Here is a 23,381-nt window from a genome sequence, read left to right as displayed (position 1 = left end):
CGGAGGTGGCCGGAAAGCTTCGGCCGGTTTTCAATTCCTCGTATCTCGCAAACCGCTTCGAATTTTTGAGATTGGAGGCCATATTTGGATTCAGAGGACCTAAAATAGGGGGAGAGGAGGCCTAATTCGGACTGGGCTGGCCGGAATACGGCGAAATCGCCGGAAAAACATAACCGGCCGCTGCGACTTCGCCGGCCCAATCTGGGCGCGTCGCCGGCCGGCTGGCAGCCAAATTTGGCTGGTGAGCTCACCGGCGTGTGGGCTTGGACGGTGGCCGGCGCGTGCATGGTTCTGGTGGCCGGAAAAAGAAAACACGGTGAGAGAGAGGGACGGGCGGGAGAGAAAGAAAGAAAGAAAGAAAGAAAGAAAGAAGAAGAAGAAGAAGAGGAGGAACAGGAAGGATCGGCCCCTGGCCCTTTTTTCCCACGTGGGGAAAGAAAAAGAAAAAGAAAAAGAAAAAGAAAAAGATAAGAAAAAGGAAAAGAAAAAGAAAAAATAAATAAAATAATTAAATAATTACATAATAATATTATTATTTAAAATAATAATAAAAATAATCTGATTTTTACACATGGTTGACATGTGGCTTCTCAACATGGTGACACATGGTCACCTTCATTAAGTCACACGTGGCACATCGTTACACGTTTAAAAATATTATTAAAATAATACGGTGTTTGAAAAACTTTACAAGTCCATAACTTTCAAACCGTAGCTCCGTTTTCGACGTGCTACCAGTCTATGAACTCGTGCCAACGTGTACTTCGTAACGATACCTCAGTCAACCTAGAATTCCAACCGGATCAAAAAGTCAACTTTTGACCCCTTGGTCAACGGTCAATGGTCAACGGTCAACCTCGGTCAACGTGCAAAAAATTCCGACATGGTTCGAGACGGGGTGTTACATATCTTGATATTGATTGCAAATTCAATTCCGAAACCATCGATGATAATCGTCTGTATGAATATCATTTTTGCACGAATGTTGTCAATAGGGAGGTCAGTTCAGATCATGTGCTCATGTGGTATGTACGAAAACCGACTTTGCAGGAAGAAATGGCTGGACTAAATTGGCCCTCTACTTGTAGCACTGAGGCCTTTTTCCATATCCGGCATAAATATAGTTATTTGAGTGAGTATGGAAATGAGTTTGACGAGATTAAGAAGTTTGGGGTTCGGTTTCTATACAAACAAGACATCGAGAGATTAGATGCAAAAACTGAATGAAAGAATAAGAGACGCTTCAATGAATGTTGTGAATCAAATTGAAGTGAAGCTGTTGATTCTCTTGAGGAAGAAGACGATGATGAAGCACATTCTAAGAAACTCAACGTTATGGGACTGTTTATAAGGTAAATCGCATTTACATTTTTTTTTTTTTTGGGGAAATTAATTTGTAGGATTAATATACTCTGTTTTACAACATGCATTTTGTAGAATTTTGGTTGTATTAATATATAAACTAATAAGTTAAAAAATTGAAAGGTAATCTCTAAAGGAAAATTTTATGTTTTGTTCAAAATGATACACATATAGGGAAATTATTATTTATCATGAATAAGTATTTTGAGGATTTTTCATGTATATGTTATGTGGTTCATAAATTAGAGGGGTGTTGTGTATATATGTATATATATATGTGTGTGTGTGTGTGTGTGTGTGTTTTGTGGTTAAGTTTATTCAAGAAATTTACTATCCGGATAATAAAAAGACATGTGGCAAAGGCTTTATTTATTGGGCTCATGTGTGAAAAGGGATTTCTTGTATGATATAGAGAAATGTACGGAAAGAAAACACAAGGAGGGGGGGAAGTTTTCTGTACATTCGGGGTGGTTTCCATGAAAACTCATGGTCTGTGTGAGTTTGTTCTGGGAAAAAGAAAACAGAGAGGGCTTGTGTTTGCAATCTGGAACTGATCTTGTAATAGCCTGTTTTCATAGTAGATTGTTGGCACATTATCAGAACTGGATATAAGTTCTCATCTTGAGAGCTGAACCAGTATAAAAATCTGTGTCTCTATTTCAGTTTATGTTCTGGTATTTTTTTTGGTTGAGTTAGATCTGCTGGTATATTAGTTTCACATCTAGTTTTGGAGTATTTATACATAAGAAACAAGGTAGATTTTGGTATTTGCTGTCGCGGTATATATTGGTGAATTTTGTTTTTCACCATTTGGCATTTGTTTTTTAAGTTTCAGGCCTTGAACAATATGTGTCTGAGCTGTGCACACACCACAGCACATAGCTTCAAATGAATGGTTCTGGCATTAGTATGTGTTATTCTGGCATCAGTCTATATAATACATGAAGTGGGAAGTCTTGAAATGTCCTCGATTTTAATTACAATATTCGCAAGCTCATTTTCACTTTAAGCAGTGTATCTGTCCGTAGTCACTAATTTGTAGAAACACTCCCAAGCATTTTCTCTATAAAGTTTGTACTGATTTCAACTAATATGCTTTGACAGTGTATTAAATCTAAGAAATGACACTTTTTAAATATGTAGTGTGAAATTGGATAGGTGGGCTTGATAATTATCCTACAGGCTTTTAAACTTCCATTATTTATTTATTTATTTTTTTCCTTATATATACTTGAATTTCTCAGTTAATGTGAAGATTATCAAGCCAGTTAACTGTTATTTGAAGTTGTTGGCTATGACCTATGAGGAAGAAGAAAATCCTTGGACTAATTCGAAAACAATCAAGCATAATTTTGATCGCTTAGGTAAATCAATTTAAACAGTTTCTTTTCTTTGGAAATTAATTTGGTTAATTTATATGGTTCTATCATTATCTGCAAACATTCATGAACTGCAAAATATTGGCATTCCTATTTTAAGCAGTGCATCTGTCAGAAGTCAGAATTTTTTTTTTTTAATTTTTATTTTACTTTATGTATTTCTAGTCCTTTTTTCTTTATTATTTTTTTTTATAAGCACCTATCCTTTTCAATTATAAAGTTTTTTTTTTTTTTTTTGATAAGAAAGTTTTTGCATCTTGATGGTTGATTTTTCTTTTCGGTGCTTTTGGTTTTTAAATTTCAATCTTTTGTACACTTTGGAATAGCGAGCTTATATAATTACTATTATCAACTTCCTTTCTACTACCTGAGGGCACTCCATGATACTTTGCCTCTCTAAATTTCCCCTAAAGAATACATATCTTTTTGATCATTTTCAATATATACAAATTTTGTTGATCTCTAACAACAACTAAAACATGAGTCTTTATCAATTTAGTGCCTCAAGTTTGGGCAAATCGATTTTCTTTCAGAACTACAGTATTGTAGAAATTTACTTTAGAGCTTGATTTTCTTATTATACATATAGGGGTCCATTCTTGGACCGTCAAATACTTATACATGCTAGATTTTTTTTTTTTTTTGAAAATAAAATATGTATATATATATAATTATGCTTGAGTTAAAAACATATTATCTGATCTTCTTATAGATAATCTGGTGATCCTGGCTAATGAGACAAGGTATATATAGTCAAAGTCTTTGGTTTTTGCATGAAAATGACATGTTACAATGTGTTTGTGCAAAGGTTTGTAATTCTTAATTAATTAAGAGTTCTTGAGCTAGATGCGTCTGGTTCTTAAATTGTCATCATTTTAGAAAGCAATGTAAATTTGCACGAAACAGCCTAGTAATTTCATTTCTTAGTTTATCAGTGTCAGATCAAGCATTATATGAAAAAAAAAAAAAAAATGAGAAACAAAATGAGGCTATAACCCTCCAACACCAAATTTATAATTCAGGTAAATAAACACAGGCTATATTAAATATATATATATATATAATAATAATAATAATAATTAAAAAAAAAACATAAAAACACCCACAACCTACGTCAAAATTATTAATTGAAAAAAGAAAAGAAAAGAAAATCTCCTGCTAACATTATCGACACCAGGCTAAAGGCCATGTGCTGGGATGTTATTACGTGGTGGAACCATCTAATAATAACAGAAAACTCTGAATCATAATTTTCAAGTTGAAAAATAATATTTAACATTAATGATAATTATTATTAAAATAATATTTTTAATTATCACTATCTTATATATCATAGATTCTATGTATTTATATTTTATAATATAAACATTAAATTCATTGGTACATAGAATACTAATAATCATCAATAATAATAATATATAATGATACTCTTTTCAAATTTCACCTGCCTACAGCCCCCCAATGGTATATAACAAAACTAATGTTATTACTGGAAACGAATATATTTTTTTATTTTTTACCAAAGAATTGACATGTCTATGACAGATGACTTAAGGGAAGGGCAATTTGTACACAATGAAAAAAGACTTTTTTGTTTTTTTTTTAACCAAAACCTGAAAAGTGAATAAGAAAAAGTACATTTAGTTCGCAAAGGTTAAATCACGCGCGGAAGAACAAAAAAACCAAAAAAAAAAAAAAAAAATGTCTGTCTTGTATGTTAATACGTTTTCTTTATATATATATATATATATATTTTCCAAATCAAAACAAGGTAACTAAACTCATATTTACCAAAACAAAAAAAAGGTAACTAAACTCATCTAAATGATAGCTAGGTATTGTTAATGGTCTCTTTTGTTATATATAGTAAGAATAAATGGCTTCTTCTTCTTTTTCTTCAGCAATCTCTCCTGAAGAAAAGCATGAGATTCAGAAAAGTTCGATGTGTTTCTGAGTTTCAGAAGTGAAGACAACCGCAATCAATTTGCTAGCTATCTTTATGCTGCTTTATCTGCAAAGCATATCTCAACTTTCATGGATGATCATCAACTTGAGAGAGGCGATGAAATTTCTTCCACACTCCAACAAACAATCGAGGAATCTAAGATTTGGGTAATAATATTCTCAGAAAAACTTTGCTTCATCCGCATGGTGTTTGAATGATCTTGTGCATATTCTTGAATGCAAGAAAAGAAATGAGATGGGTACTTTTATGCCAATCTTTTATCGTATAGAACCATGTGTTGTGCGAAAACAAGAGGGCGGTTATGGTGTTGCATTGGCTACACTTGAAGAACGTTTCGAGAACAAGGACGGAATGGAAAAGGTAAGAAAATGGAGGGCTGCTTTAATAGAAGCATCAAATCTATGTGGCTTGTATTCAGAGCATTTCAGGTCATGATCTCTCTCTCTCTCTCTCTCTATATATATATATATATATATATTTCCTGATAAATTCCATCTTGAATTAATAAAAGGCGATGAAAGCACAATGAAATAAAAGAATATAATAATAAGAATAATAATTAAAACTGGCCAAAATAACACTATTTTCATACTTTAATTGGTAAGACGAAGCAAACAAAAATCGAGTATGCCTGACTCTTTATCAAAACGCCTGTCGTACTTATCTATAACTGATTTATTTCAATTTTTTATAGTGCCGAGGTCAAGTTAGTTCAAAGGATTGTTGAAGATATTTCATGGAAATTGCCAAAATATCTCTCAAATGAGCATTGTCATGAGCACGTCATTGGAATTGGAGACAAAGTTAAAGAAATTGAATCATTATTATCCGTTGACACAGCAGATGAAAGAATTGTAGGTATTTGGGGCATGGGAGGTATTGGCATGACCACCATTGCTAGTGTTGTATATCAAAGATTATCATATTCTCATTTTGAGGGGTAGTTGCTTTATTAAGAATGTAAGGGAAGGATATAGGAATGGTCATTTGAGAAAAAGAGGATTGGGATCAATTCTATATTATTATGCCTAGGAAACCCAAACTCAATTTTTTATGTTACTGCTTTTACAGAAAATTTGATGGTGAAACCAGTTAGTTTGAAGTTGTTGGTGAAGTTGTTGCCTCCAACCACTCTGAGGAGGAAGAAAATCCCAAGACTAATCCAAAGAAATATCACTCAAACATATATATTCTGTGATTGCTTAGGTACAACAATTTGAACTCATTTGTTTTCTTCCCAAATTAATTTGTACAAGTTAAATATACTCTGTTTACGACATGCATTTTGTTGTATTTTAAGTTTGCTAATCTATAAACTATGTTTATAAATTAGAAGCTAATTTCTAAAGGAAAGTAAGTTTTCTTCTGTTTGAAATGAAACATACAGAAAAAGAAGGGAAAAAAACAAAATTATTATTTGTTACAAAAAGTAATTTCATGGATATTTCAATGAACGCATTGATGAATTCTGTTTATCCACAATTTGGTGTGTCTTAGGCTCAGGCTATGAGGAAACTATGTGAGCTATGCAGCATGCATGACAACCCGTAGCTTCGAATGAATGATGTGGTATTCTCTCTTTCTCTTGTCTTTTTCCTGATCTTGGTATGGGAATACCCTGTTTGGGTCATATCAAAGATTCGCTGTGCTTATTAATATCATCAGCATCAACAAACACCCATGAATGACATGTGGGTCAACTTGGAGCTGTTTTCTCTTCTAATTTTGTTCCTTCAAGAGGTTTTCATCAAATGTCATTCTACATGAGCAGTACTGTTATTGAGTTAATACATTAACAGTACTGTAACATGAAGCTAAACGTTGGGAGCCTTAGATTTTTCTTCCTTAAATATGCACAGCTTTTCACTTTGACTGCTTTTGTTAATGATTGTGAAGTTACTGGATTTTTATATTTAGTGAGCAAGCTTTATGGGTTAATAGTCAAGCTTTTGTTATGTGTCAAATTAGAAGTTTAATATACTCCATAGCACTGGCAGTAGTGGTGCAGTGTTTAAGACTATGTATCCCTGAAGAAGTTAAGCTGTATTTATTCCAATATCTATTTTTTACTAATAGTACTCAACAAGCATGCATTTTACTAGTACTGTGCTTCAACATAGCTTTTGATGTAGTGAACTTAAATGGTCCTGTCTTTGTTTGCAGAGAAAATATAATAAAATAAAGAATTTAATACCTATGAATATGATTCTGAGTTCTTAATGATGCATTTTATGGCCAAGTACATCTTTATATCTAGTTGAACATTCTTAACTACTTTCTGAGTCCTAATACTATATTATTGCATCTGAAAGGCTTTTATAACTCTGTTTCTGCAAAAATAGGGTAAAAAAATTTGAAAGGCGTTCTTAATTATTTTTTTTTTCTTTTATTAGTTTGGCATTGGATTGATACCCTATTTGTTTTACTTGTGTGATGTTAGTATGAATATCTTTAACTACTAAGAGCCATTTTAAGTTTACTTGCTGTGAAAGTTAAAAAAAATTAAAAATTATAGATTATCTTTGAATATGAGTAGGCATTGTTTATGGTGCGTTTAATTGGTTCCTACATTTTTATTGCTTTATGCGCAGTTGAACATCATTAACTCATCTTTCTGAGTGTAGTAGGCATTTGACAAGCTTTTTTAATTTGGTTTCTGGAATTGCCAAGTAAAACGAAAATTATTATTGTTCAATACATAATGGCCATGGTGGGTCATTTTTGTGTTTTGAATTGCTTTTACCAAAACAAATAAAGTTTCAGTTACTAGGTAACTTGTCGAATAAAGTTCTCATTTCTAAGTAAACTTTTTGAAAGAATTTCTATTGCTTGGGAAATGTAGTAAGGGTAATTTTGGTTCAAATCCAATTGTTGCTTAATGCTCCTATATTAAATCATGCACTAATATCGTTAGTATCAAGAAACACCTAAGTATGGCTTGTACAGACAGCTAGCGGAGCATTGCAACATGTAACTAAACACTTTGGAGTCTTAGATTTTTCTTTCTGAAATATGGTGGGGGACTGTATATATTAACTCATTCTACTTTGACTGGTTTTGCTAATGGTTGTGAAATTGCTTAATATGGATTTATTTTATTTTCTTTTTTAGGGAAATGGATTTTAATATATCTAGTAAGCAAGTTTTATGGGTTCATTGTCAAATTTTGGTTATTTTTCTAATTAAAAGTGCAAGTACTCTGCTCCATAGAACTGACAGTGGTGCATATTGCTTGTATATAGCTGAAGAAGTTTAGCTGCATCTGTTATTCATGTTTATATATAACATGATTCACTACTAGCTTGCATTGTTTCCTTTTAGTAGTGCTGGGCTCCAACAAAGCTATTGTTGTAGTTAATTTATATGGTTCTGGCATTTTTCTGTAAAACTACATGAACTGTTAAGTCTTTGACGATTGACATGTTCTTGATGTCAATATTGGCATGTCCACTTTAACATTAAGCAGTGTTTCCTCTGTAGTCACTAAAATGTATGAATACTCCCAAGTATTTTCTCTAAAAAGTTTGTACTGATTTCAGCTAATATGCTTGGCAGTGAGATTCAAATCTAAAAAATGACACTTTTTAGATATGTGCAGTGAGAAATTGGGTCTATATATGTGGGCTTGGAAGATAGTCAATCGGCTTTTAAACTTCCATTGATCTTTCAGATTGTGTGATTCTTAATTTTATCCCATATGTTCTTTCTTTTTTACTTTCGTACGCCAGAAGTACTCAGTTGATGTGAAGATTATGAAAGCACTTAATGTGATGTTGTTGCTCGATTCGATGCACGAGGAAGAAGAAAATCTTAAGACTAATCAAAAGTTTGTCTGGCACATTTTTTGATTGCTTAGATATATCAGTTTTAACTGTTTCATTGCAAAATTGATTTGTAGAAGTTAATATACTCTGTTTACAACATTCTCTGCAGTTAATATTCTCAGTTTACAACATTCATTTCATAGTATTGTCATTGTATTAATTTATCTACTACTTTCACAAATGATAAGGTAATTCTAAAGGAAGAGCTATTTTCTTTTGTTTGAACTTATTCGTTGGAAGAAGTATTTTGATAGATTTTTCATGTATTGGTGAATTTGTTGATCCACAATTTGGCGTGTCTTTTTACTTGGTTATGAAAAATCTTTTCGTGAGCCATGCAGACACTAGCTTCGTATGGATGGTGTGGTACCTTGGAAAAGTTGTCTTCCTCTTGTCTGATTTCTGATCATGGCATTTGGATGGCCTGTTTTTCTGATGCCAGTATGAAATTTCTTTAACCACTATGAGCCACATACATATATTTGCTGAACAAATTAAACAAAATAAACATTAGATTACAATATGATTCTTAGTTGTTTAATATGAATTTTAAGGGTAAATACATCTTTGCATCCAGTTGAACATTCTTAAGTATTTTTCTGAGTATAATAATCTATGTGTATTTGAAAGTCTTTCTAATTTGTTACTAAAGTTCTCAACATGCACCGACGTAACTTTTTACTGCAATCTTATCTGTGATGCATGTTTATAACCTGATCTAGTTCTAGTTTTGCTTTGTTGCCTTTTAGTAGCACTGGGATCCAACAAAGCTTTATTTTTTATTTATTTTATTTTTTTAGTTTTTTATGGTTCTACCATTGTCCGCAAAATATTTGCATTCCTATTTTAAACAGTGTATCTATCTGTAGTCGGAAATGTGTATGAACTATCCACACATTTTCGTTTTCTATAAAATGTCTGTACAGATTTCAACTACCACTTGACATCAAGATTCAGATCTAGAAAATGTCATTATATTTCATGCGTTCCTTCATATTTCTTCCATGTACTAGAAGTATCCAGCTTTCTATGCAAAGATGCCAGTGATAAAAACATGCCCTCAAGGAAAACCAACTTCATTTATGCCTATGTAAAGAATGCCTAAGATCTGCAAAGGGGCCTCAATTTCTTAATCATTTGTTTGTGAAACATGTTATAGGGATGAGCACAACTAAAGCAAGAATCACAAGTCTCGGCATATTCATTACCTCACTTGCTTTCTCTTTGAACCAATTAAACAGATATCATCCAACCTGAGCTTGAACTTGAATTCATCAAAATTCTGCAAAGTCACATGCATGATCTGTCTGAATTCTGAACTTGTAATAGAAATGGACTAATGACTCCAATTGTGTCAATGAGGGCCAGGTAACCTATATGTGTGTGTGTGTGTGAGTAACGGGAGAGTGCATGAAATAGAAAGAAAGATATGTGGCACTGACACACCACATTCATATCAGGATCATACACTAACCTATATTAATTCCAATGCTCGACTTCTGATAGTTACTTCAATATTGGAGGCCCAAGTATGTTAATTTGATTTCTACTATCTGACTTGATCCTAGTTTAAAATTCAATTCCTAATCAAGTCCATTACTAGACCTGTTTTTCAAGTACCTAACCATGGATAAGAGATTAAGAATTTAATTTTAATGGAAGCTAATGTTAATTGTTTCTTGTGAAAGGTAACTTACATGTTGGGTCCGTTTCTTGAGAGTTAAAATTGTTCGAGCTAATGATAACTTAATATGGAATCAAAAACTTTTTTCCTCTGTGTCTTGAGAAATCCGGAGTCCGAGTGATTCAATTTGGTAGAAGACAGGTGAGATTCTAGTGAGCTTATACAATTAGTATGATCAGCTTCCTTTCTACTACTACTTCCATAATACTCTGCCTCTCTCAGTCTGCTTCAAAGAACAGAGATCTTATTGACCATTTCAATATATGTAAATTTATCTTAGCTTAAGCCATGTAGTAACATATCAGGTCAATTTTGCAACAATTAGACATGACTCTATACTGTCTATTTCGTACGTTCAGGTTTTCACACTGTTTTTCTTTTCAAAACTTGATTATTTTTAGGCCTTATTCCAACACAAATTTACTTGCAACAAGAATATCTTTTTTTCTTTAAAAAAAAGAAAAAGAAAAAAAGCCCCTTCATTGGGGGGGGAAAGGAACAAGCAGCTTAACCTCAACGCGAACAACCAGCTTAAATGAGTGGGGCCCATCATCAATTCCCAAACAACCAGCTTAAATGAGTTGGTCAGCTTGATCTTAACGCAATGCAACTGTTATCTTTTGGAAAAGGGCCAAAAGGAAGAGAATCTTTTGGAAAAAAGTTGAATAAACAGGAAAAATGAAATGAGTAGCATTAACCCCCCACTCGGTCTGGATGTCTATGTTCAAAGTCCTGGCTGTTTTTCTTGATCTCTAATTTCCTATCTCTATCCTTCTTCACCGACTGTTATCTTATACATAGAAAAAAGCTAAGCAAACTTTCATTTCCATTTGATCATTATAGCCATGGCTTCTTCTTCTTCTCCTTCTCTTTCTTCAGAATTGTCTTGTCTAGTAAAGCAGCATGAGTTCGAAGAAAAGTATGATGTGTTTCTCAGTTTCAGAGGTGAGGATACCCGTGATACTTTTGCTAGTTATCTTTATGGGGCTTTATCTGCAAAGCAAATCTTAACTTTCATGGATCATAAACTCGAGAGAGGTGATGAAATTTCACCCACACTTCGCAAAGCAATCAAGGAATCCAAGATTTGGGTAGTCATTTTCTCAGAAAACTTCGCTTCATCCACATGGTGTTTGGATGAACTTGTGCATATACTTGAATGCAAGAAAATAAATGAGCAGGGCAGTGTTATGCCAATCTTTTATGTCATAGATCCATCGGTTGTACGAAAACAGGAGGGTAGCTATGGAGTTGCATTTTCTGCACATGAAAAACGTTTCAAGGATAGAATGAAGAAGGTACATCAATGGAGGGCTGCTTTAACAGAAGCATCAAATCTGTGTGGGTTGGATTCGAAGAATTTCAGGTGATCACTTTTTAGATATCCCTAAATATCAAATCTAGCTATTTAAGATGAATCTTCTACAAAACACATGTACATGTATATATCATTAAAATCTACTAGCTAGCACTGGTTTAAAATCTTTGACGAACTCATATTATTCTTATTTTTATGATTGTGGAAAAAATGAAAAATCAATTTTATTGTAGAAATCAAATCAAACAAAAATACTCCTGATATATTTTTTTTATTAGTAAGAAGAACCAAAACATATATGCAGGAAAAATTTGAACTATGCAAATATAAGTAATACAGAATTAAAATTTCTCGATCTGTTTCTCTATGTAGCTAACTCTTCGTTAGGACTCTGTTTTCTTTTTTCCCACCTAACATTTGTATGATCTTCGTTTTTGTAGGCCTGAGTGCAAGTTAGTTCAAAGGATTGTTGATGATATTTCATTGAAATTGCCTAAATATCTATCAAATGAGCATTCATATGGACACCTCATTGGAATTGAAAAAAAAGTCAAAGAAATTGAATTATTGTTATCAACTGGCTCAAAAGATGTTCATATTGTAGGTATTTGGGGCATGGGAGGTATTGGTAAGACCACCCTGGCTAGTGTTGTATATCAAAGATTATCATATTCTCATTTTGAAGGTTGTTGCTTTCTTTGGAATGTTAGGGAAGAATACGCAAAATATGGACCGAATCATTTGAGAAAAAAACTTTTATCCGAGTTGTTAAATGATGAAGCTATTCTAAGGATGGATTCCCCATTTGTGGCATCACCTTTTATTCTTAACAGACTTAGACGTAAAAAGGTACTCATTATTCTAGATGATGTGGTTAGTTCAATCCAATTAGAAGCTTTAATTCAGGGATACGATAGGCTTGCCCCTAGTAGTAGAATCATTGTTACAACTAGAAATATGCAAGTTATCAAGAAAGTAGCTGATAGATTTTATAAGGTTGATGGATTAAGTCACTTTGAATCTCTGGAGCTCTTCCATCTGCATGCTTTTGGAAAAAATTCTTCTATAATGGGTTATGATCAAATGCTGTTAGAGGGTGGCAAGATATGCAAATGGAAATCCATTGGCTCTTAAGGTCTTGGGTTCTTTCCTACATTCCAAAAGCAAAGAAGAATGGGAAATTGCATTAAATAAATTGAAAATAATGCCAAACCGGGAAATCCAAGATGTGTTGAGAATAAGTTACGAGGGACTTGATGATGAAGGGATCAAAAGTACATTTCTTGACATTGCGTGTCTATTGATCAATCTTTCACTAGAGATCAAGCAGAAAACATGTTAGAGGCCAGTGATTCATTTGTAAAATTAGGAATAAGTGTCCTCATGGATAGGTCTTTAATTGAAAAGGGTGTAATAAAAAATCAGTTACGGATGCATGACTTGATACAACAAATGGGTCGGACAATTATTCGTGATGAACATAGAGAACCTGGTAATCGTAGCAGGCTGTATGATGCTAAAGATATCTGCCACGTATTGGAAAGAGCTAAAGTAAGTGAAAATGCATTTCTGATGTCTTCTAAATATGAAATAAATCTTGTGACCGAAAAAAAAAAAGAAAAAAAAGAAAAAAAAAAGTAGTAAATAAACTTCTGACCAACAAAATTAGGTGTCTGTACATAGAGTTCTTAATAAATTTTTCTCATATTGTATCCTTAACTAAATTATATGCTGATATGATTGTCAGGGAACCGCAACAGTTGAATGCATATCACTCAACATGTCTACAATTGACAGAGATGTAAAAGTTTGTCATGCAGCTTTTTCTAAGATGCATAATCTACGAATTCTCCAAATTTACACCTGTGGCCGTAGGGATGATATTAAGTTCAAACTATACCTTCCTCAAGGTCTTGATTCTTATCTTTCTGATAAGCTAAATTATTTTCATTGGGATCTATATCCTTTGAAGTCATTGCCATCGCATTTTACTCTGGAGAATCTTGTTGAACTGATACTACGTGGCAGCCATCTAAAGAAACTTTGGAATCATGAAGTTCAGGTATACTTAATCTATAATTTTAGATGTCAAAAATTCACGAATACTAAATGACTGACGTTTTTTTCTCCATCTGTCACAGTCTCTTCCGGCACTAAGAAGGATGGATCTTAGTTATTCCAAGCTTCTTGCTGAATTACCAGATCTCTCTGTTGCTCCAAATCTGGAAAGTATAAATCTTGAAAGCTGTACAAGTTTGGTTCAGGTTCTTTCATCTCTTCAAAATCTACAGAGGCTTACTAATCTAAATTTGAATGGCTGCACCAAACTCAAAGATATCAAAGAGATGTCAAAAAGCACAGGCTGTTTCTTGGATCTTGAAAGGTTTGGAAGCATTAAGAATTTCTTGAACAACATTGGTCAGCAGAAATTCGCATTTTTCAAAAGTTTTGTCCAAAGATTTACAGGCAATTTATCTCTCTACTCATCTCAGTCCCACATTTCTGAAATAAAGTTTCTAATGAATTTATCAGTTTTGCGTTTGAGTAGGACAGTGATAGAAGCATTGCCACCATCAATTGAGTATATTCCTGGTCTTGTCCTACTAGATTTGAGTGATTGCAAAAGACTTAAAAGTCTTCCAACCAACTTTTGCAATTTGAAATCTCTTGAAGAAGTAAATTTGTCAGGTTGTCTGGAGCTGGATAAATTTCCAGAAATCTTTGAGCCTATGGAACACTTGACATATCTTAACTTACGTGAAACAGGGATTAAAGAATTACCAAAGTCGATTGAAAACCTAGTTTCCCTCCAACAATTCAATATGATATTATGCAAAAATTCTGGATTTCGTCCCAACAGCCGGTGTAACTTAAGAAAGCTTTTGTTGGTAAGCCTCAAGTGGTGTCCTAAACTTCAAAAATTGCCTCCTCTTCCACCTGCTTTGATTGCATTGTGCTCAAACAATTATGAGAGCCAGAAATCGTTACCAGAGCTTCCATCACTATGTTATAGGCTGTATGCAAGGTTCTTCACCTCTCCAGAGAACATATCAAATTGGAGGTCTCCACTGTTGCACAATGTTAATATCTATAATATTGGAGAACAAGTAAACTTTCATGGTTGTGAAAAATTGGATCAGAATACAAGCAACAGCATACGCGGTCATGCAATAACTCAAATTCTATTTCGTTTGAAATTTGAAGGAATGGTATGTCCATTTCTCTTCCTTTGCTCTTTAATCAGTTATGCAATATTTATAATTTTTCAGCAAGTTAGAATAATTTCCCATATTCGTCATACAGGACATTAATTTCCCATTGGAGATAGACAGCACAACATGTGAATTTCGATATGCAGGAGATGAAATTCCAAAGTGGTTCTGCTACCAAAGTTGTGGCACTTCGATCAATATCAGGCTTCCTCCATATTGGAATAATGACAATTTCTTGGGTTTGGCATTCTGTATTGTTCTTGAGCCGAATAATATTAACCCTGGTATAACTATTTTCATTGGTAGTAAACTCAATTTCAAAACCATCGATGATGATCGTCTGTGCCAACAATATTGTTATACGAATCTTATGGATTACGAGCATAGTTCAGATCAGGTGATCATGTGGTATGTCAAAGAACTGAATTTGCGAAATTCAAGATTAAGTTGGCCCTCTACTTGTAGCACAGAGGCCTCTTTACATGTATGGCTTGAATATTTTGCCAATGGCGGTGCCATTGGAAGTCGTAGTGAGATTAAGAAGTTTGGGGTTCGGTTTGTATACAATAAAGATATAGAGAGATTTGATCGAGAAACTAAAAGTGAGAATAAGAGACGCTTTGATGAATGTTGTGAAGCAAGCAGTGGAAATGAAGCTTTTGGCTTTCATGATGAAGAAGACCATGATGAATCACATTCTAAGAAAGTCAAGGTTATGTGACTGTTAGAAGATCATGCAGAGCAACTGGACGTTGAGGAGCCAAAGAAAAACAGAACAATCATGTGCTGTAATTAAGAGACAATTTGGTGATGACTATGAAACCAGTCAATGTGAAATTGTTGGCTCTGACATACGACAAAGATGAAAATCCTTTGATCATTCAAAGAAGTAGGTAAATTAATTTAAACTTGCTTTGTTTTCTTTTGCAAATTATTATCTACAACATGCATTTAGTAGTATTTTAACTATATTAATTTATGGACTAAGTTTACAAATTAAAAGGCAAAAAAAAAAAAAAAAGTATTTTGATTGACTTTTTTGTGTTTATATTGGTGAATTTAGTTTATTCACAATTTGGCGTGTCTTCTATTTTTAGTTTCATGGTATGAAGAAACTGTATGAGCCATGAAGCATGACAACCCTTAGCTTTGTCAAGTGTTTGACGAAATGGGTTTTTGTTGTTGGATGCTCAAACTTGACAAGCTTACTTTTCTAAATTTGAGTGGTTACTCCAATCTTAGAGATCTAAAAGTTAAGTCTAAGAAACTGAAGGTTATATTACTGTTTAAAAGGTGGCAAGATGCAGAGAATTTGGATGTTGAGCAACCATAAAACAGAACAATACCATAAAATACCTTAATTAAAGTTTCTCAGATAATTATGAAAGCACTGAAAGTAAAAAATTGTTGGCTCTGATGTATGTGGAAGAAGAAAATCAAACATATTCACTGCTTAAGTAAATTAATTTAAACTAGTTTTTTTGTTTGCAATATAAGTTATAATATACCCTGTTTACAACATGCATTTTCACAATATTTTAGTTTTATTAATTTTATAAACTAAGTCTATAAATTTTATGTTAATTTTTAAATGAAAAGTTTGATTTCTTTAGTTTTAAATTAATCGGTAGAATTTAATATACTCTGTTTAAGGCATTTATTTCATAGTATTTTAGTTGTATTAATTTATAAACCATATTTACAAATTATAAGGTAATTTTCTAAACGAAAAGTAGTAGTTCTTTCTTCCTCTTGTCTTTTTTCTGACCTTGGCACAGGAAATGCCCTGTTTTTGTAATATCGGTATGAATTCCTTTAACAACTATGAGCCATATTACATACAATTGTAGAGAAAATTCTAAAACTATATATGGAATATATTACCTGGATATTAGTTTGTTTATGATGCGTTCTTGATATAAAACTTGCTGAGTATAATATTTATCTATTTGATTTGATCTGTTTTCCTGGTATGGCTGTATTCCGTGCCAAGTGATTGATAAAATGTGTTCATGCATGATTGGTAATTTTTGTGTTTAGAATTGTTTGCCAAATGAATACTCTTTTCCATCACTAGTTAAATAGTAGATTCTGACTCAGTATATATGGATTTGCTTTAAAAATTGGATAATGCCAATCTGCCAAAATAAATCTTTTTTTCCTTTCTGGTCAAGGCATCAACTTGCATGTATTTGAAAGATTTGTTTGGAGCTTGCAGCTGTTTCTCTCTTGTAATTTGTTCCTTCAACTGATCATAATCAATCTCTATCTTTCAACTTGAGCAGTACCATTGAGTTAATACATGGACACCTTTGCAACATGCAACTTGACACTTGGGAGCCTTTTAATTTTCTTGGTAAACGATGGTGTTGGCCTCTATAAGTATTGACTCATTTCATTTTGATTGATTTTGTTATTGATTTTGAAATTGCTCAATCTGGATTGTATCATTATTATTATTATTATTTTCACTTTTTGAGGGGCAATGTGGTGTAATATTTAGCAAGCAAGTTTTATGGCCATTCTCCAGTTTGCTTATGTGTCAAACTATAAGACTATCCCCGAAGTTTGTTCCTTATATATGGCCTTTGGGAAATGATCCATAAAATATATAGGCTTTTAAACTTCCTTTAATCGTCCAGATTGTGGGATTATTTATTCTCATATGTTCGTTCTTGTTTCTTTCATATCCTATAAGTACTCTGTTTACTCTGTTTCCTATGGAAAGAGAGAAAGACTAATATAAAACTGGTGCTTTAATTAATAAATAAAAAATAAAAAATAAAAAATGAAAAAATGAAAAATGAAAAAAGCTAAGTTTCATTCAGAAAAAGCCTAAGGTTCTTCATAATATACATAACAAACATGATAGACAAAACAAATACCATTGACGCTAATAATCCCATTTTGCAAACCATATCCAAAATTTCAATGTCGGTGATTATCTGTGATTCTTCAAAATTTGCACGTCAAAAATGCCATAAGAATGAGCACAACTAAAGCAACAATCTAAACATATTCATTGTAATTTTGCCCATTTACACTCCAAAGTATTGACTTCCCGCTTCTCTCAATCTCCCCAAAAGAACAAAAGTCTTACTAACCTTTTACAATACATACAATTTTTTTTTTTTTTTTAATCTTGGATGACACCATAATTCCTAACAACAGTTGAAAGTGATTCAAACCAAAATTCCTAACAAATCACGGGGAAAAAAAAAAGAAAAAGAAAAAAAGAAATGAATGAAGTTGTTATCTCTCAAAATTAATTAATTAAAAAAAAAGAGAAATCTAATGGGCCCCGCCCATTGGCCCAAATCTCCCCCACCAATGGGCCTGCGCTATGATCCCCTGTGCGCATAGTTGTGTTGTAAAAAATAATTAAAAAAAAGAGTCATTGACCGCTGACTTATTGTTGTAACTTGACTCCTAGTCTTTTTCGTCAACAACTTATAGTTCACCAAGGAGAGAGGTTAAACATTTTCTTGGATCTAGTTTATGAAGTCTGATCCACATTGATCTCTGTATCTACCTAAACATGGCTTCTTCTTCTTCTTCTCTTTCCTCAGCAATCTCAATTCAAGAAAAGTACGATGTGTTTTTGAGTTTCAGAGGTGAAGACACCCGCAATCAATTTGCTAGCTATCTTTATGCTGCTTTATCTGCAAAGCATATCACAACTTTCATGGATGATCATCAACTTGAGAGAGGGGATCAAATTTCACCAACGCTTAGGAAAGCAATCCATGAATCCAAGATTTGGGTAATCATTTTCTCGGAAAACTATCCATCTTTTCTTTGCTAATCTGTGTAAACCATCCATCTTTTCTTTGCTTTAACTAACTCTATTTGCTTGCCAGTTTCTCTATCTTTGCTTTAATGAAAATGGGTCAAAAATAGTACACCTTTTACTTTTTCTTGCCAAGAACAAGCATAAAAAATATAGAGAATTGAAGAATGCAAATAAAATACTAGAGAATTAGTGCTCTCTCTTTTTCTCCAAATACCTAACTTCCTGTATCATCTTCACCATGTAGGCCCGAGTGCAAGTTAGTTCAAAGGATTGTTGAAGATGTTTTATTGAAATTGCCTAAATATATCTCAAATGAGCATTTCTATGGGCACCTCATTGGGATTGGAAAAAAAGTCGAAGAAATTGAATTGTCATTATCCATTGGGTCAACAGATGTTCATATTCTAGGAATTTGGGGGATGGGAGGTATTGGTAAGACCACTCTTGCTAGTGTTGTATATCAAAGATTATCATATTCTCAATTCAAAGGTTGCTGCTTTATTTGGAATGTTAGGGAAGAATATGCAAGACATGGGGCCAATCATTTAAGAAAAAAACTTTTATCTGAGTTGTTAAACGATGAAGCTATTCTAAAGATGGATTCCCCATTTGTAGCATCTCCATGTATTCTTGATAGACTTAGACATACAAAGGTACTCATTGTTCTGGACGACGTGGATAATTCATACCAATTAGAAGCTGTAGTTGAAGGGTATTATCGGCTTGCCCCTGGAAGTAGAATCATTGTTACAACTAGAAATATGCAAGTGCTAAAGAAAGTGACTGATAGATTTTACAAGGTTGAGCTATTAAATCACGCTGAATCTCTTGAACTCTTCCGTTTACATGCTTTTGGCAAAAATTCTCCAGTAATTGATGATGAAATGGTGTTAGAAGTGACAAGATATGCAAATGGAAATCCATTAGCTCTTAAGGTCTTGGGTTCTTTCCTTCACTCCAAAAGCAAAGAAGAATGGAAAATTGCATTGAATAAATTGAAAATAATTCCAAACCCGGAAATCCAAGATGTGTTGAAAATAAGTTATGAAGGACTGGATGATAAAGAGATTCAAAGTATATTTCTTGACATTGTATGTCTATTTGATCAATCTTTTACAAGAGATCATGTAGAAAGCATATATAAGGCCAGTGATCCGTTTGTGAAAATAGCAATAAGTGTTCTCATTGATAGGTCTTTAATTGAAAACAGGGTAAGTCCTATAGGAAACAAGTTATGGATGCATGATTTGATACGACAAATGGGTCGAACAATTGTTTGTGATGAACATAAAGAGCCTGGAAATCGCAGTAGGTTGTGGGATCCTAAAGACATCTGCCACGTATTGGAAAGAGATACAGTAAGTGAAAAAGCATTGTTGATTTATATAAACATGAATATATCTTTTGGCAAGAAAAGAACAGCAAACAAACTTCTGACTAGCAAAACTAGGTGTCTATATGTATGTTGAGTTCCTAATAAATCTTCTTATATTGTGTTGACGGTTAATGTGCCGTAAAAGTTCAAAGGTAACTTTGGATTTGTAAAAGCTAACTAGAGAAAATAGAAAAATAAAATAAAACGAAAAATGCTTTTTACCTCCTCTGTTTTTACTCTGCTGATTATACCGTTGCTGCAATATATACATGCTTGTTCTATATATTTATTCCATTTCAGGTCACAGTTAGCTGTTCAACAGCCAACAAATTGTATCCAACTATGTTAATGTTGATTTGTTTGTCAGGGAACTGCAATGGTTGAAGGCATATCGCTCAACATGTGTAGAATGAACAGAGATGTGAAAGTTCATCGTGCCGCCTTTTCTATGATGTACAATCTACGAATTTTCAAAATCTTTGTTTGCCATAATATGAATGAGAATAAGTGGTACATTTGTGACTGTAAAGACAAGAATAAGTTCAAACTATACCTTCCTCAAGGTCTTGATTCTTATCTTTCTGATAAGCTAAATTATTTTCAATGGGATCTATACCCTTTGAGATCGTTGCCATCACATGTCAGCTTTGAGAATCTTGTTGAACTGATTCTACGTGGCAGCCGTCTTCAAAGACTTTGGAATCATGGAGTTCAGGTATATTTAATTTGATCTATCGTTTTAGAAGCTAAAAACAACTCTTTAACCTTTTTTTTTTTTTAATTTTTTTTTCCCTCTCTATCTGTCACAGTCTCTACTGGTATTAAGAAAGATCGACCTTAGTTATTCCAAGATGCTTAATGAAATATCAGATATGTCTCTTGCTCCAAATCTGGAAAGCATAAATTTTGAAGGCTGTACAAGTTTGGTTAAGGTTCTTTCATCTATTGAAAATCTGCACAGGCTTACTTATCTAAATTTGAATAGTTGCTCCAAACTAAGAGATCTGAAAGAGATATCAAGGAACACATGGTATTGGGATATTGTAAACTTTATAAACAACTTACCTCTCTACTCATCTCAGGCCCACATTTATCAGACGTTTCCAGTGAACTTAACAGACTTACATATGGATTGGACAGCAATAGAAGAAGTGCCCCCATCAATTTGGCATCTCTCTAGTCTTGTTCGATTGGATTTGAATTATTGCTCTGGACTTGAAAGTCTTTCTACCAGCATCTGTAAGTTGATATCTCTTGAATCTCTAAGATTGTGTGGTTGTGTAAAACTGTTTAAGTTTCCGGAAATCTTAGAGCCTATGGAACATCTTACATATCTTGAATTAGGTCACTCACCGATTCAAAAGTTACCAGAGTCAATTAAAAATCTAGTTTCTCTCAGAAGATTATGTATCTTTAGCTGTAAAAACATTGAGTTTCTCCCCACCAGCCTGTGTAATTTAAGAAAACTTGAGCATATAGACATCCAGAGGTGCTCAAACCTTAAAAAGTTGCCTCCCCTTCCAAATGCTTCACTCAGTTTGTTGTTAGACCATAATGAAAGGCTGAAATCATTACCTGAGCTTCCATCATCATGTTTTTGTCTGTCTGCAATATGCTGCACGTCACTAGAGACCATATCAAATTGGAAGGCTCCATTATTACACCATCTAAGTAGCAATCATATTCGAGGGCAAATCAACTTTTATGGTTGTGAAAAATTGGATCAGAATACACGCAACATCATACTGGCTGGCCGTGGAATATTTCAAATTCTGTCTGGTTTAAAATTTGGAAGAATGGTATGTCCCTTTCTCTTATTTTGCTCTTGTAATCAGTTATTAAGATATTTATAACTTTTCAGCAAGATTGATTAATTTCCCATTCATGATACAGTGTGACGATTTTGAATTTTGTTATCCTGGCGATGAAATTCCAAAGTGGTTCAGCTACCAAAGTGGCAGTACCTCAATGAATATTAGGCTTCCTCCATATTGGAATAATGACAACTTCTTGGGTTTGGCTTTCTGTGTTGTTATTTACCAGCATAAAATTATCGACCATCCTATGTTTCTCGGAATTGGTTGTAAACTCAATTTCGAAACCATCCCTGATAGTCTTCTGTGTGAGCATGTTTCTTTTATGCGTCTTGGGTGCGACGACGATAGTTCAGATCACGTGGTCATGTGGTATGTCGAAGAACTGACTTTGCAAAATTCAGGACTAAGTTGGCGTTCAAATTGTTGCACCATGGCCTGTTTACATTTGTCGCTTGAATGTGGATACTGTCATGATGTTGATGAGGATGTTAACGTCAATTACAATGATGATACCTACATAGATGGAAATGAATATGGGGAGATTAAGAAGTTTGGGGTTTGGTTTGTATACAAGGAAGATATAGAGAGATTTGATGTAGATACTAAAAGTAAAAATAAGAGACGCTTTGACGAATGTTGCGAAACCAGTGGAAGTGAAGGCTCTCATGGTATAGAAAATGATGTATTGCATTCTAAGAAACTCAAGGTTATGTCACTTATATGACTGTTAAGAGATTATAGAGGAATTGAATGTTGAGGAGCCCAAAAAATAAAAAAATAAAAATTCTGTGCTACAACTAAACTAAGAAGCAGGCTTGGATCATGAATTGAGATTATGTAGCCAGTTTCTCGGTGACCTGTGACCACTTAGGTAAGTCAATTGAAAGTCTTTTTTTTTTTTTTGCTGCAATTTAATTTGTACAAAGTTGAGGTACACTGTTCACAACATGCATTCGGTAGTATTTTAATTATATTAATTTATAACCAGGTTTACAAACTACAAGGTAATTTCTAAAGAAAGGTTGGCTATCTTTGGTTTGAAATGATACAATACATGCACAACAACAACAACAACCAAAAAAAAAAAAAAGAAAGAAAAAAAGAAAAAGAAAAAACAACGCTATTTGTTACAAAAATTCTTTTCATGTACATATAGGTGAATTTTGTTTTTCCAAAATTTGCATGTCTTTTTTAGTTTTAGGCTATGAAGAAACTATGTACCTATGCAGCATGAGTGCATGACAGCCCTTAACATTGAAATTACAAAGTTCTCTTCCCCTTGTTATTTTTCTGATCTTGGCATAGAAAACCCTGTTTGTGTGATATCAATATGAATTTCTTTCACTCCTATGAACCATTTTACATATATTTGGAGAGAAAATTAAATAAAATATAGAATGTATTACTTTTTGCATATGATTCTGAGTTGTTTGTAATGAATTTTTTTTGTGTAAAATACATTGAGTTGAACATTCTTATCTTTCTGAGTTTATAATATTTATCTATTTGATTTAATTTCCTTGTTTGATACTATTCTGTGCCAAAGTGTTAGATAAAATGTGTTTATGCATGGTTGGTCATTTTTGTATTTTGAATTGTTTGCCTAAATGAGTACTCTTTCCATTACTAGCTAAACAATAGATTCTGACTC

At 33.3% G+C, this 23,381-nt stretch overlaps 2 protein-coding genes and 1 pseudogene across 4 annotated transcripts in view; all 3 read left to right on the top strand.

Annotated features, from left to right (window-relative positions):
* Positions 1-23,381, top strand: part of LOC107429764 (disease resistance-like protein DSC1) — a 62,782-nt gene that overhangs the window by 33,566 nt on the left and 5,835 nt on the right. Inside the window, exons 3-6 of the mRNA XM_060817980.1 lie at positions 18,783-19,896; positions 20,281-20,628; positions 20,723-21,712; positions 21,807-22,601. Coding sequence (XP_060673963.1) covers positions 18,783-19,896; positions 20,281-20,628; positions 20,723-21,712; positions 21,807-22,454 — 3,100 coding nt within the window. The 3' untranslated portion in view covers positions 22,455-22,601. The remainder of the gene's footprint in view (positions 1-18,782; positions 19,897-20,280; positions 20,629-20,722; positions 21,713-21,806; positions 22,602-23,381) is intronic.
* On the top strand, positions 913-6,776 carry LOC132804171 (TMV resistance protein N-like). Of its 3 annotated transcripts, none has more exons than XM_060818281.1 (7): positions 913-1,352; positions 2,607-2,726; positions 4,643-4,853; positions 4,976-5,067; positions 5,402-5,583; positions 5,779-5,913; positions 6,205-6,776. In XM_060818281.1, exons 3-7 carry the CDS (start codon positions 4,776-4,778, stop codon positions 6,228-6,230), a joined length of 513 nt encoding a protein of 170 aa, XP_060674264.1. In that variant the 5' UTR covers positions 913-1,352; positions 2,607-2,726; positions 4,643-4,775; the 3' UTR covers positions 6,231-6,776. The 3 variants fall into 3 exon arrangements, with proteins under 3 accessions (XP_060674264.1, XP_060674265.1, XP_060674263.1); XM_060818282.1 differs by having other exon boundaries at positions 4,976-5,135; XM_060818280.1 differs by having other exon boundaries at positions 4,643-5,135.
* Positions 10,826-17,386, top strand: LOC132804172 (disease resistance protein RPV1-like; annotated as a pseudogene).

This window comes from Ziziphus jujuba, chromosome 6 (assembly GCF_031755915.1).
Source record: "Ziziphus jujuba cultivar Dongzao chromosome 6, ASM3175591v1".
Lineage (NCBI taxonomy): Eukaryota > Viridiplantae > Streptophyta > Magnoliopsida > Rosales > Rhamnaceae > Ziziphus > Ziziphus jujuba.
Note: the sequence above shows the minus strand (reverse complement) of the source record. Positions and strands in the feature narration are given on the sequence as shown.